This window comes from Achroia grisella, unplaced genomic scaffold, assembly GCF_030625045.1.
Source record: "Achroia grisella isolate CSIRO2021 unplaced genomic scaffold, CSIRO_AGI_Agris_v1 utg558, whole genome shotgun sequence".
Taxonomy (NCBI): domain Eukaryota; kingdom Metazoa; phylum Arthropoda; class Insecta; order Lepidoptera; family Pyralidae; genus Achroia; species Achroia grisella.
The window spans coordinates 2,560,714-2,576,533 of record NW_026712938.1 but is presented as its reverse complement, the minus strand read 5'-3'; the positions used below and the strand labels follow the sequence as shown (position 1 = coordinate 2,576,533).

Here is a 15,820-nt window from a genome sequence, read left to right as displayed (position 1 = left end):
GTGATAGTGTGAAATAGGGACTATTATTTGTTGTAAAGTAAAATATAGTTGTGTAACTCTACATAGTTTCTTTATTTGAATGTAGCCTATATAAAAACTTTGTGATTTACATGCTTATTTAATGCAGATATATAGAGAGCAGACTCATCTGTCATAATAATGTACAACTTAAGTAAATCTCAGTAGACTTACTAAGCATTACTTGTTCATCAGAATGACTTTGGTCACTTAACTTTTAATTAAGTTGCATAATTCTATTATTTGCATAATATCTGAAACTTGAAAACCTGAGACCTGAACCTGAGTGTTAGAGTCATAAAATTGTCTCTTATTCTCATAGGGTTTTCCATATTCAATAAAAAAAAATACAACAGGAAATATATATCGTGATAGCTTTTTTCTGGAGTCAGGATTTTAAAAAGTTGTAACAACCTGCAATAGTATCCACAATAATACTCTAGCTAGTATTGATAGTATTGATTTAATTATGCTAATATTTTATAAAATAATTACATTAATGCAACATATTGTATCAAAGGAGTAGTATAGAACAATTTGTTAACAGCAAATTTTGTAAAGGTATCTTTAGGGCTGTCGTAAATTATTCAACAAGACAGTTTAAAGTGCTTTATTCGTGCAGTTGATCGTGGACAGTAAAATGTTCCCACGCATATTGCTTAAACTATAGCCTCCTCCGCATTCGGTGGTCACTGAGAGAGCACCTGGCTTGTACCAAGCGGTCAGGTAAAAGCTAAGTAAACCTATATACCTAAGTATCTGAGACAACACTGACAATGCAATTAAAGGATCTTAATAAAATAAGTAAGCAGTGGGTGAAATAAGTATTTAACTACCGCTTATATTGAAAATAACTAAAAAATTTTAAATTTAAATTTTGATTATTCCGCATTTATACGTTTTGTATTATATCTATTACCTTACTTTTTCAGTAATATGAAAATACATATCAGTATAATGTATTCGTTATAACTACTTCAACTTGCTTTCGCCTTGTAAGACCTCCTTAATGTCCTTTAATGTCTTCAAACTATTTAGTGCCCACAAGATATCGTTCGCTTTTAGAAAATCATTTTGATAACGTTAATAGATCGTTTATGGGAATGGTCATTAATTTTTAGAATATTGTAACAATTTCAATGTTTTTCTTTAAGAAATATTTATTAATTAAAGCTTGTTTACACTGTAAAAGATTATTTAGAAAACAACTGTGTGTGGGATTAATAGTTCAGACAAGGGATTTCATATACATTATATGCCCTCTGTAATACTTTTTGCAAAGATTAGTTAGGAATTTGAGTTTCTGGACGGTTTTTCACAAGTGAAGTAGTCAATCTAACAAGCTAGTAGGGGTAGATAAATAATTATGACTTGCATAATGGACCAAAAGTGTCCTATACGAGCAAAGGATTTTATTTTATTCTTTTTCAGTTTGATTTTACAATGTTTCACTTAATAATTCTGTTTCAGTTGGGGAACGTTATTCCTGCTCTAACGAAGGCGAGCCTGTACCTCTGCAAGTTGCAAGACTCGAGCAAGACTGGAGCAGCTGCTTCCGTTGCATCTGTAAGGTAAGCGTCATTGTTAAATCTTTATTTCTCATAGACTCGATCACAGACTTACACTTAGTTATTTAGATTGTATTGTTTACTAGGTTTAGACTGCGACGCTGCTTGCGTGGAATATAGCTTATATTACTCACAGATTAGGTAAGCTACCTACACACAAATAAAACAATATTTAAAACTGTTGAAATACTTTTTTAAGTTTATCCTTACAAACCAGGTTAAGTACATACAACAAATCAAATAAGTTCTCTATATACTGCATAGTATTAACTAGATCTAAGTTTGTCATTTTAGTTATATCTAGCTATTTAAGCTTTACAACTAAAAAACATATCATGGTATACAAAAATAAAATTAAAAATTATTTTACAGTGCAGATTAAAAAAAACACATTTTTTATTTATCATAAGTGGTATGTTATATATGTATCGTATTGCACTAAGAATACAATAAAAAACAAGCTTTACAACCTTCAGGATATCATATGTGAGATTGCGTCAGAGAATAATAAATTACATCGGAAGAGAAGAAAATCTCGATATAAAACCCCATACTATAATTACGCATGGTAGCAGTAGTATAAGTCCTTCTTTTAATAGAAAACTGTAATCTCACTGCCATATCCTACCCTACAACCGAATAATAGCTAGCATAGCTTGCCTTACTGAAATGAAATGTAGACGACATATGAATCCACGTTGACAACTTTGTACGAAGTTTACCTCTAGTGACAATGCGAAATAAGGATTGTTGTGATGATAATATATATGAATATATGTATATAATAGATCTAATCAGTTATAAATATACATTAAGTTTATTTGCATATATTATGCACCTTAATACAAGTACTACCACAGAATGTTTTATAGTACTGTACCACCCACTAACATTGATGTTTCACTTCAATCTGTTTATTGGAATAAAAATGTTATAGAGTCTGAGTCTGAAACTATTTTGTGTATGTAATGAAGTACGAATAAAATAAACCCTTCTCCTCGCTAAAACATATATAAATAAATGTTTAAGTAAGTTAGTTTGTAACCTCCTGAACTGATAATCATGAAATTTAGCGCATAAGTAGTCAAAGAATTTATAGGATGGAGAAAGGCAAAAAAATATTCGATGCATTTATTCATGAATTCATTTTTGGATAGGTGAATATTTTGTTTCTATTATTAATCTCTAATTGCTACCAATTTAAACCAATGCGCAGTACAATATAGAGAGAATTACGATGTAATAATAATGATTTTAGCTCCGCACATAATTGTTATAGCTTTATTTAGGACCATTACAATGTTAACTATACATTCTAAAAGGCGATACTATGTAGATTCTGATTTGCATATAATTATTCATATCAAGATTTATTCGCCACACAATGTAAATAGTACAGCTTCGTTGACGTAATTTTATTTTGAGAATAGGTATTTATGAAGCTTATATAATGTGTTAACTGAATGCTTCTTAGAATTATTTCAATTAATATTGGGATTCTCTTTAAATTAAGTATTTAAATCTTAAAATCTTAAAACTTAAAATCTTAAAACTTGGTATAGGAAAAACACATAATAACATATATGGATAATTTCATAATTTTGTGTCTTACTCTGTAGCTCTATCTGTTCTAGTTACTATTGTGAACACATATATATATATATATATATTATTATTATTATTATTTCATTCACAACGAGTTCAAGTGTTAATAATCCAAAACGAGTCGAAAAGAACAAATATCAAAGAAATTAAGTTACAACAAAAAGGTACAATTAATGTCGGCTTATTAGCGAATATTATATCATTCGCCGTAATAAATATAAAGTTATAATTACACTTACTTCTACAAATAATTCAATTCTTTTATATCTATCTAAATATAAATATAGTGGTATATTTAAATTATACATATAAATTACCATATTATTATATATTACCAAAATTATAATAATTAATTACATATTAAATCTTTACGTATAATATGAACAGTTACCTATTATTGTATCTATAATATTATACTTTGTAATTATCATAATACTAATGATTTAATATAATATAATTGATTTTTGCTGAACACTATATTTTATTATATTAAGGCTAGATAGATATTATGAGTGTGTTATTTAGTCGTTTTGTAAAAAACAGTAAAACAATTTTGTGGGTTTTATCTACAGTGTGTAGTTTACATGTAACACACGCGCCTGATTAATTTCATGGAACTAGTTTCGAAAGTGTTTTCGAAATTTGCTTTCTCCACAATGAAAACTACTCGAACAATATTGCTGAAATCTTGACTCTGTCAGCATCAAAGCTTTCACGATATTAATTTCACGTCACATTTACATTATGAGAAAAGTATGGGTGATACGAGGAGTAGCAATAATAAACAATATGGCTGGATAAATAAGCGCAACAACTAAAATTAATTATTAAAAGCGAACGAATTAAAATTTAATTAAAATAGATTTCCATGAATTCCAAATGTTACAGCAACAAACAAAAAAGAAAAAACCCTTTGTGATAAACGGGCAAATATTCGTATGGATGTACACTAGACTTGTCTCAAACCGATACATATGTAGGTGATTTTTAAAATAGTCAGTGGGAAATTTCATGTGTCAAATTGGTTGTAAAGTCTATTTTTGTTGTATAATGCTAACATAACGCTTACGTGTGAATTATAGAAGATGACCTACGTAATTGTCTCTACTTTTGGCTAAATATGTTTGTATGCCTATACGGTGACTGCTGTCACCGAGTCATTTATCACACTCCAAGTTTAGAATAATAATTCTAACTCGCGTGTGACATGCTCACACCTAGACAATGACGGGTAATTTGATTAGCGACTGTATAAGTAATACGTGGAATTTTAAAAAAGTTTCAAAGTAGTGACAATACTGCTCCGTGTCACAATAGATAATAATAACACTTAATATCGTATAATATCTACTATAGACGATGATACTACAGGCCTGATTTTTTATACCTACGTTTTACGCTCGTACGTTTTTACTCCTACTTCATATGCTGGTAATTTATAACTTAATGAATAATGAATATAACTTAAAAGGTTTTTTAGTAATAAGTAATTGTATTTATTAAATTATAAATGACTTGCATACCTACTGCATGTGCTTTACTCATAGGTCATTATAGTAATTGTAGATTTTGTTTATTCTATTTGGAGAAAGTTATACTGCCCATGAATACTATCACTGAGTTATGTAATAGCTCATGTTCAAATTTTCATTACGTGATAGAATTTGAAACGAGGAAATTCGCATAGGAGCTGCCGGAGTAAAAGCTGGTAAGACGATGGCTATGAAAAATAATTCAGACAGTTAAATAAAATAAATGTACCAGTCGTGTTTCTTGTCAGTTCTTTACAGCTGAAGGAATCGTACTGGATGGTTGATAAAAAATGTTAACAACTATAATCAACAGAAGATGTCCTAAATGAACAAATTTTGATAATATATAACGATAATAATATGTAGGCATGTGGTCAGCAGTGGGCAATACATACGAGTAGGCAATATTCGCATGATGATGGCGAACCCCGCATATTTATTAAGCTAATATTTTTTATAATCAAAGAAACATAAGCAGAAAATTCCTAAAATAGAGAACGCTTATATCTAAATACCATAAACGTACGAAGTGCTAAGTGATAATTGTTAATACAAGTACATCACGTTTCCAGCATGTCTTAAGTGTTCCAAAGAAGAATAACCTGTTATATCTGTCTGTTGTTTCGTGTTGCTTTATTATGTCACAAATATGAAGAAAATTATTTTTAATCTGTTAAAAAATGGAAATGTTTTTAACCTTACCTTATATACTTCATGCGTGTTTAATATGTAATTACTAATTTCAACTGAATTGAGTATATATGATGTCGTATTATTATTAGATGTTTGTAACATATGACATACAAAATTACAAGTGATACTCTAAATATATGCTTTATAATAATAATACCTATAGTTATTTAAATAGTAAGTAATGTACATTTTTGTGATTTCGGGAATTAAAGATAAAACAAGAAAATACTTGGACGCACAGATTTTATTTGCACATATCAGTAATTTACAAAGAATAATATGTGTTAGAGAATTTATTTGTATTTATTATACAGGATGGTCTTGTATAAAGATCTTTTTTAAGAATTTTTAGTACTGCATTCTTTATCTAAAACAATTAAAGTGTAGTGCATTTCACGTCACTTAGTCGGCATTTCATCGGCGTGCTACACTATAGTGGCGCACAGTCGCGTCGCGCGGCTGCCATGGCGCCCAAGCAAAAAATACCAATGCGGAAACCGCATGGACTGTTATGTTAAGAATTCGACGCAACTGTTCCTTGCATTTACAATAACATCACATTACATAATATATTCTAGATGTTTTTCTCTTTATTGTCCCTTACGACGTAATACGTAAAAATATGTTACCTGGCAAATTATTGTGATTGTCAGTTTACATGTGACGTCAATAAAACATTATTACTGTATAGTTAACAACGACATGACGCCAGATGAATGTAAGTGAGATTGTGTACCGTATATCAGGTGGTATTTCCCAGCCGATCTCACCTCGCCGGATGACTTGCGCGGAATTCGAAAGCCCATCGAGATTTATCGCTTATTCTGAATTAAAATATACATTTGCTTGTTTAATGGGCTTTTTTGTCGCGTGCCACATAGCGACCATGGGATACTGTGCGCTCTTGATGGAATTTTTATGATTTATCAATCCTATGTCGGTTAATTCATATACGGTTGTATATATTAATATGTAGTATTCTATGTATGCATAGAATTTAATTTATTGTAATATGCAGAATACTTGATCTGGATAGGCGTAAGTCATGTTGACCCGCGGGTACCATTATTAGGCTTTTTATAAACTCCAGTAGCATGCCGATAGTATCTTGTAGCTCCCGCTCACCGCTTAATTTAATGAGCCATGTCATTTATCGCGGCACCGATTATACCTCTGCGTGCCACGTAGTCATTTCACGTTTCTCCGCCATCTCGTTCACATGTGTCTACTAGTGGAGACTGATAACTTTTAAAAGTAAATATAATGTTTTTTACATCAAGTACAAGTGTTTTTAATATTTTCTTTAAATTACTTATTTAACTTTTGGTTAAATAAGTAGGGTAAAAGTAACACTTCATACAATCTCTCTAGAATATTCACTGTTACTAAGATTTAGTTTTAATGAATAATAAACGTCTGTAATATAGTTGTTAAACTTTTCGAAGAGTAGAGTAAGTAGAGTCTTATGAAACTATATATTTCCTGCTTTAATAGTATCGAATAAAATACCAGTAGAAAAATCACTAACAACCTGTTCCTGCCGAAGGCACTACACGAATCGTGTTTATATTATTTCTATTATAATGTATTTTATTTTCCCTATTTACAATGAAATATTTTGAATACAAGTGTATACAGTCGTAGTCAATATAATAAATTTCGTGCAACGTTAAGTGGTGCTTCAGTTTTATTGTTCAACATTTGCATTCGTAACATGCTTTATTTATTACTATCATATATTTATGTTACCGATCGTAATCGTGTTACCGATTCATAAATTTCAAAAACTTCCACTTTCTTTACGTTTTGTTGAGAATGTAAACCGTTAAAACATAACTTATTCGAAACTTTGTTATAGAATTTATAAATGATTTCTGAGTTTCAATTGAAATTTTAAATATCGTTACATTTTTAAATAATTTCTTCTGATAAATGTCATAAATAATCAGCGTAATTTTTTACCAAAATGATATTGATGTGATGTGATGCTAGTTGGCAGTTTAAAGGTTGGTTCGATTTCTAGAGTATTGATATGCATTTTCTACATAATTCTTGTAACTGCAGGTTTCTATCCAACAACCCACAATGCTCTAGTTTAGTTTGTGGTAAACTGATAGCAGGCATTGTTTAAAAGTATCTACAAATGATTCGTATCGTCTGTAGAACCTTTCATCGTTCTTTGAAAGTCGGTAAGCTCTAAGAAAACATGACAGCAATTATATAGTGTGAGTATTTCTATTTAATTTTCTACTAGAAGTATAATCTTGGGCAATAAAGTAAACATGACGTGAATTAACAGTAAAGTACGGGGCTTAATAACAGTTCTAGCATTTTATGAGAATTATATTGAATCATGTCTAGTAATTTCCAACGTTGGCTGGTAGGAGGCTACTAAATTTCTGATATTAGTAATTAAGTTATGTTAGACTCTTATTATATGACGCGACTTATGTTATTTGTCATGGAGCATTTTGATAGAACATTTAAAAAGTTATATATATAGTATAAGATTGTATATATATATATTATATATATATTATATATATATTCAGTTTAAGATTGTAATTTAAAGAACTGAGTGTGGCGTATATTAAGTAAAAAAATGCAAAATGATCAATCTACATATATCTTATCATATTATAAACTATCTAACTTTATTTTAATCTAGTCTGTCATTGCGGGTTGATTCAAATACTGAAATAGTCAACACAGTACCTATTACTTTTTAATAGAGTTTAAGATCAGGCTTTCAAGCCCGTTAAAATTTTTAACTTTCTGATATTTGTTAAATTGTTCTGATCAGTAATTCATTTTGAACAGGAACATGTTATGTTTTCCATATTCTAAATTACCATTGCGCTCATGCTCATACTCATGTGTCGTATCTCAAGGTAGTTAAAGTAAATAGTGTCTTGAAAGGGTAGGTAGATCATGGGATAATTCTAATTAATTAATAAAATATCTAAAAATCTGGCGCCAGTACTAATTACATACTTTATTTTGGAGGATTAGGAGTGAACTGAAAATTTTAATCAAATTAAATTTGATTACAAATATCTGTAAAGAAAATTTGTCGAAAAAGACCAAAATTGTTTAGAATTAGTCATAAGAAAATAACGACGTGAATGAAGTAACAATATATTTGAAATCGGTCATTAAATTTTCAAAAACTAAACTTTTGGTTCCTACTAATGTATCCCGAAAATATGTTTTGCTATAACAGAACGTATTTTGGGGTACATTAAAAGATCACTAATGAAAAGTTCGTATCAAGATAAAGTAAGCTGGTGAAAGCGGGTGAGTGCATTGGTGATGACGAGTAGCAGTAGTGTTGTAGTACTGGTGCGTGCGCAGGCTGTGGGTCTCATGGCATGGTGGCGTGCTGCGCGCGCGCAGGTGCTGGCGAGGCCTTGCCGCGAGCGCGCGTGTGGTATGCGGTCCCACCGGTTCTTCTAGCAACGCGAATTTTTTACTCGCCACACATCATCGACATTGTTATTATGTTTTGCTATGATGCAAAAAAATCAAGTTTAATTTAGATGCAGGTTTTTAACACGGACTTAGAACAGTTATATAAGAATTTCCATAAATTTTTGCTGCCAGGATCTTTACATGAGTCCAAGTAGAGAGAGTTATTTTATTAGGCATATAGTCATGAGTGGCCATACATTTTATAAGTGCATTTTTTTTGACAATTACTTACATGCTTACATAAGTATAAAGTACAAAATACTTACATATCTTACTTTTACCAAAGTCAGAATATTATTTAACCTATTTCAACCTCACTGTTTACCGTACTCTATGAAAGTTTGCAACATCAAACGTATCACTCATACATTGACGTTCATTGTGATGGTAAGATTATGAATTACGCTAGATACCCATTAAACTTATCAAACCTACGCATTTCATCTAAACAATCGATATTAGTTGCCAAAACTAATAGGTTAGTTTAAGGCGCCTTTACATATAAATTTTACCTACACTTACTGCGTTCCTGTTTTAATTCCAAATAAATCTACCAGCTCATCTATGATCAATCTCATTTAGGAGCATATTTTAACTTTTAGGACTAGTCATGTAGGAAGGAATCATGCTGTGAATGGTTTAATGTAATCTAATTATTATTTAATACAGACATTCATAGATAATTTTATATTATTTTCGCAATTAGATTAATTCCATTAGGGCATAGATCACTTGTATACATTTGGGTATAGTTTCTGCACAGCATTCTTTAGAGAAGAGTAATTTCACTTAAAGTTTGCGTGACTTGTACATTTAAAACAGCAGAAGTGTAAAAGGCACCAGCTCACAACACAGCCTACACTCGGCCTTGCGCTGTCGCCGCCGCTTGGCATCATTTACTTGTCTAGATACAATTACAACTAGTAATAAATACACTTGTCTTTAAACGTATAATTAACACTCCGTTCTAAACATAATATACATTAAAAATGTAGTGAAGTTAATAAAACTATGTTCTGCTTTATATTTTCAACATTCATTAAACAAATTAAAATTTATTACATCAGAGAAAAAATATCTACTGTGGATATTTGTGTATACATTGCATTGTTACTATAATAAAGTTGTACATATTAGTCTCTATATAATAGGCATAAACCTACACCTTGCAAATATTGAGATTATCAGGTAATGAATATTCCCATAACATTTATTATATTCTTTTCTTGGATACATACGTTGCTGAAATATGAAATTACTGTCCTTTTTTATTAAAGTTGAGAATTTAGAATATGCTTGCTTGAAACCATCCTTCCTAGCACGTTCACCATTTTATTTGAATTTGATAATAGTACTCTATTTTGCCATATATACAACAATTTTTATAATAAATAATGGATTAATATTGAGCATTATCGGTGTGAAGTCCCCGAGCAGTCTGAGTAGTAAGCGACTTCAATATGCAAATTAAGAGATAAATATTTAAAATGAATGTTAACGTTTATTACAGTACCTGTGTTGCAAGTTGTCGATACGCTGAAGATTGTATCTGAATATAAATTAATATACAAGAAAATATTGATGAACTGCAATAATTTCTATGAAATTATTTATAATTAATCCGTACCTAAATTAAATATTAATAACCGGTGAGTAACCGCTGGGCTCGTTGATTCTCAAGTGAGTTTATTTGGTTTATCAATAAAAAATGATATAAATACCTACTTAATACTGACCTTGCCTGCATATGGGTTAAGTACTCCCAAAAACGATTGTCCTTACAAACAGGAACCAAATCACATGCCTTATCCGTGGTACTGACCGATCAATGCTTTATAGAGTTATTATAACGTTAAAAAAATAAACTGTTAACGTCTATACATGTAATGTGACTAAATATAATCTGCTAATTATAAATAGTATTGGGAGCCTCTCAGTCTGTTACCTCATAGAATTATCAAATTTACCTGAATGTTGTATATAATGAGGTAACGTATACAATAATAAATATTCATCTAACATGCATGCATGTTTACCCAGAAAACTCCCGCCCACAGCTTTTTAAACGTAGCTATATAGACCTAATGTGATAATATGGCTCAATAATAGAACTCCATTTAGCAAAACGATTACGGCCATTTTATTTAAATATCTCCATATTTATAATATCATGTAAGTATATATCACATTTTTGCGAAAAGCAAATACTTTTTCAAAAAGGTATATGTAAAATATTTACTGAATTATTATAGTATAATAGTTAATTCCTACTTAAATATTGTAAATCTAAATAATAAGAGCGATATGTAATTCACGGATTTAACTATCTACAAACCATATCCTTTAAGGAATAGGTAGAACCAAGAGCTATATGCTCCTGTTTTGTTTTTGATTCATTCATATGCATTTATATTACTTAATTATAAATTTATATGCCTACTCTTATTGTTGTTAGTCATATTGTTAACCAAAGCGGCTCAGTTCAATGTACTTTGTTCTCTTATCACAATTCCTTTATAAAATATTGGTTTGTGTTGCTCGCAATTTATTTGAAGGTCCACGTGACAAATTGCGCAAGTATCCAGGAAATGTTGAGGATATTTGGTGCTTGCACTATCAGTGGAACAGGAAATGGCGTGGCGGTCAACCGAAAAATAATGGCACCCAGTTCTATTAATTATATTATATAGTGAAATAAGACTGAATTGAGTATAATCAGTGAAATATTAATACTTATAATGATTTATTGAAAATAAATCTCATAAACTCGGGTATAAAGTATAATACTTGATGAAAATAAACTATAGAATCTAAATTTGTGTTGAGGAACCTGATACCATAAGAAGGTTAGAAGGACGTATTTTTTTGATCGATAACTTGGTAGATCTAATACAAAGAACAGCAAACTCAAATTTAAAAATCTCATTACATACAGAAGTCCGAAGTCAAATTTAACAGTGGAGACCCCATGGTAACAGAATAAAAAACTCCGCAGGAAATTTCATTTGTTACGGCAATATTATAAAAAGATAGTACAAAATTGTTGAGTTTGTGTATATGATAATAATAATAATATATTTATTTCTCCTCACAAACACGGCTGGCAGCAAATACTTGTAGTATTTTTGAAGAATAAAAATAACTATACCAATGTTTCAATTTGAAAAATACTTTTATCATTTCAAATATACCTTTTCTATATGCTATCATGTAGATATATAGCACAACCTGATTGAAGTCTGGAGAAGTAGCTAGGTTATAATATGGCAGAATATATACACCACTATAATCTATTAAATAAGTACGGGATATGAGTTCACGGTCGGCACATAACACGTGACTATTGGTGTTTCCAGCACATGTATATTCAACGTAATCTGTTCTCATTTAAACATATAGTATGTCTGTTTGCCATTATCGACGCAATAAAAAAATATTTATTATATAAATAAACAGAATTAATAGATATACCTTTGATGTGATTGATAATAATATACTTGTGTCAACCTGAACAGTAGTAACTAGGCCAAGTATATAATTATAACATGCAATATATCAATTAATTATAAATCACCTCTTGTTTATGTTTCCAGTCACATATTTTATAATTTTAGATTGATTTCAATTAAGTAACAATTTATTGAAAGGGACAGCATAACAAATCCATGTATTTATGTTTGTAATGTTATATCGGTATATTACACATACTAGTACATACAGGTACGCTATTTTTGAAAAACTCGATTGATTAAAGTTATTGCTCTAGTTTTAATTTCAGTTTTAAAGTGTTCTTTTAGAAACCATGGCAACGGATACAAATTTAACTAAATATAAAATTTAAATTCAAACTAGACCGAAGAATTTTTGATCTCAAAGCACTACTCGTATGGACTTCAAATATATGTGTAATATATAAGAATCCATTACCGTCTCAAAGTTAAAGGGATAATTAAACAGGTCAAACGGTTTCAATTCTTTATTTCCTAGTTCCCTTCTTTTACTCACTTGTACTTGTCCTTTGTTTTTTACCTTACACACATTATCATAAGGATGACATCCTAAGGATGTAAAGTTGTGATATGTCCTATTGATACTTCGTCACTACAAGAAATTACACATGCAATCTGAAATCAGAAACATTCCGTTCCTAGAGTTTTATTGCTCGAAGCTTCCCCTAATTCGTATAATCTGTTCTATTTTATGTTCGATACACATTATAGTAAGTAATGGGGAGTCGACAGACTTACAGTTATTTTTATCCGACGTGTAATGTAAATATTTCGCCATCTGAGGGTTCGTTCAAAGAGAGCCGCATCTGAATTTCAGTCGAAGTAAAGAAATAACAATAAACAACAAAGAGTGGGTGACCTCGCGTGGTAATATGTAAAACATATTGAGCTAAAACTTTTTCAGACGGCAGGTACGTCTTTCATCTTATGACTTTGTGGTGATATCTAGGTATTTATTTCCAAATACAAAACATTTTATCGAATTCCTAGACTAGATCTTACTCATATATGCTGAATAACAGTCATTTATTTTTGTTATGATGGTTCAGAAAACGTTGTTGTTTTGTTCATCAATCAAAGATTATTGAACATTTTCCCTCTACCTCATTTCTTGATTATCTCGAAATTAACTTTATTAAAGAAACGTATATATATATTGTACTAATATTATAAACTCAAAAGTTTGTGGGTATAGACGAAGGATGGATGTTCGTTATTATTTCACACAAAAACTACTGAACGGATTTTGATGAAGCTTTACTTACTGTAAAATTATTGTACATCAGCTATAAATTTCATGCGGGTAAAATTGCAGGTACAGCTAGTAACATATTATTTAGGAATTCTGAAAAATTTGCTTCTATAAATTTACTATATTTTCTTATTGTATCATTTGTGTACACAATAAAGAGTTTTGTTATTATTCTTTAACTGTATTTAGACATGTTAAGTATATGTCTAATTTAAAACTAAAAATAATGGAATGTCACATTAAAATCCGACTACTTCTAAGCTTATTCTGTAGAGGTAACTTCAGTAGACCCATACGGAGATTAACTAGGGACCTACTACTAGGTTATACACGGATGCGACTATCGTAGAAATCTCAATTATTATATTCTTATAGTTAACAAAACTTTCTAATAATAACATAGAATAGATTAGATATATATATGATATACACTCAGACAAGTTAGGACGTTGTAATGTTTGGTGTTAAAACGTTTGATGGGTGTACAGATTTATGCAAATATTAGCCTCTTGTGTTGATCATGTCTGCCAGCTTGGATGCTAAATAATTGTGTGGACAAATCGAATTCCTTCGACTGTCAAATAATTAAACAGTCGTTTCCTTATTGTTACAGAATAATTTCAAATATAAAAATTACATGTATTAATGATTAACAACAAGTGATGCATATTTTTATAAATAATAAGTGACTCTGCGTTAATCTAATATTTTTGGCATTATTGGATTCAATTTAATTAATAATTTTATCCTCACTGTTATCGCTTTACTAAAAAGACAACAATCATCTTTAGTCCTCTTTAAAACTTATAATTTAAAATGATAGGTACAAAATATGTTTTCTTTGTTATTGTAAAATTCATATAATTGCCATTATAATGAAATAGAAATAAGTGTCCCCATAAAGAACGATATAAATTCACTAGTCTTCACTGACTTCCTTTTAAACACGACGTTTTAGCTTCATTTAGTTGGAGGTCGGCCTACACCATGTCTGCCTATACGAGGTCAAGTCAAATACCTTGCTCCTCATTGGTTACCGATAATTAACATGTAGGTACATGTAATAGACACCTAAGTAATTCAAGGATGTTACATATACGTATATATCCATACGAGTACTTATAAGTTAATGGATACGTTCACAATTTTGCAATTATAAATATTTGCAGTAAATAGATCAACTACAAACAGCTACAATTTATATTTATATGAATAAAAGAAATATGTTTTGTAAATATTAATTTATACGCAACATTTTAAGTAAAAATTTAAATCAAGTTGTTCTATATTATTTAACGGTACTTAATGGAAAATGAATACAGTCTTTTAATAAGGACTTCATTATGCAACATTTTTTTATTTATATCTTATTTACTTAAACATAAAACAGGAACTTAGAGTAAAGACTGGTTAAACTACTCATTATGTATTTACATGTGTACATTATTATTATAATAGAAAACGGCCACAATTCCATTTTATCACGTTATAAATTGAAATTAATATTATCATCATTGGCTGTAATTGAATGTCTTATAAACAGCTTATTTACAGCTCTGACTTTTATTTACCTATTATTCCGTCTATTAAAAAAGATAATCTACAACTTTATTATAATATATTTACACGTTAATTAATTCTAATGCAAACTAAGTCTTACAAATGTGTCAGGTAGGTAAATTTCAATATTACAAAATATGTAGCTGGCCTGGTAAAGATCGTTTGTTTCGTTGAGTTGAACATCAAAAAGAAAAAAATGGAATAAAATTAATTCTTTTAATTAAGATTCTCCATGTTTTAGACACAGACAAATTAAACAAAACAAATATTCAAAAACTGATCTATTTTATTTATATAAAGTAATAATAATAATATATATAAAAATAATAAAATAACATATTATATATGTGAGGATAGATAAATCTATATAGATTACAATAGCATCTGTAATTTCAGCAAATCATCTTTACGTTTCATAATAGTAAATTGCTATTAGCTCATGGGCCTCATTATCATACGTACCTAATATAAAAGACCTGATAAATAAACCGAATAAATACATTGCCTGGGCATAACAATAGGTGTCTCTGTAGATACTACGAGATACTAGACAATGAAACGGGGGCAAAAATAATAATAGCAAGTCATGAGCCAATTAGTATTACTTTTGAG

General features: G+C 29.9%; 1 protein-coding gene across 2 annotated transcripts in view; it reads left to right on the top strand.

The window, feature by feature from the left end:
• LOC131848538 (BMP-binding endothelial regulator protein) overlaps positions 1-15,820 on the top strand; it is a 52,362-nt gene that overhangs the window by 22,464 nt on the left and 14,078 nt on the right. For both annotated transcript variants that reach the window (XM_059198437.1, XM_059198436.1), the window contains exon 3: positions 1,489-1,589. In XM_059198437.1, the coding sequence (XP_059054420.1) occupies positions 1,489-1,589 (101 nt within the window). The remainder of the gene's footprint in view (positions 1-1,488; positions 1,590-15,820) is intronic.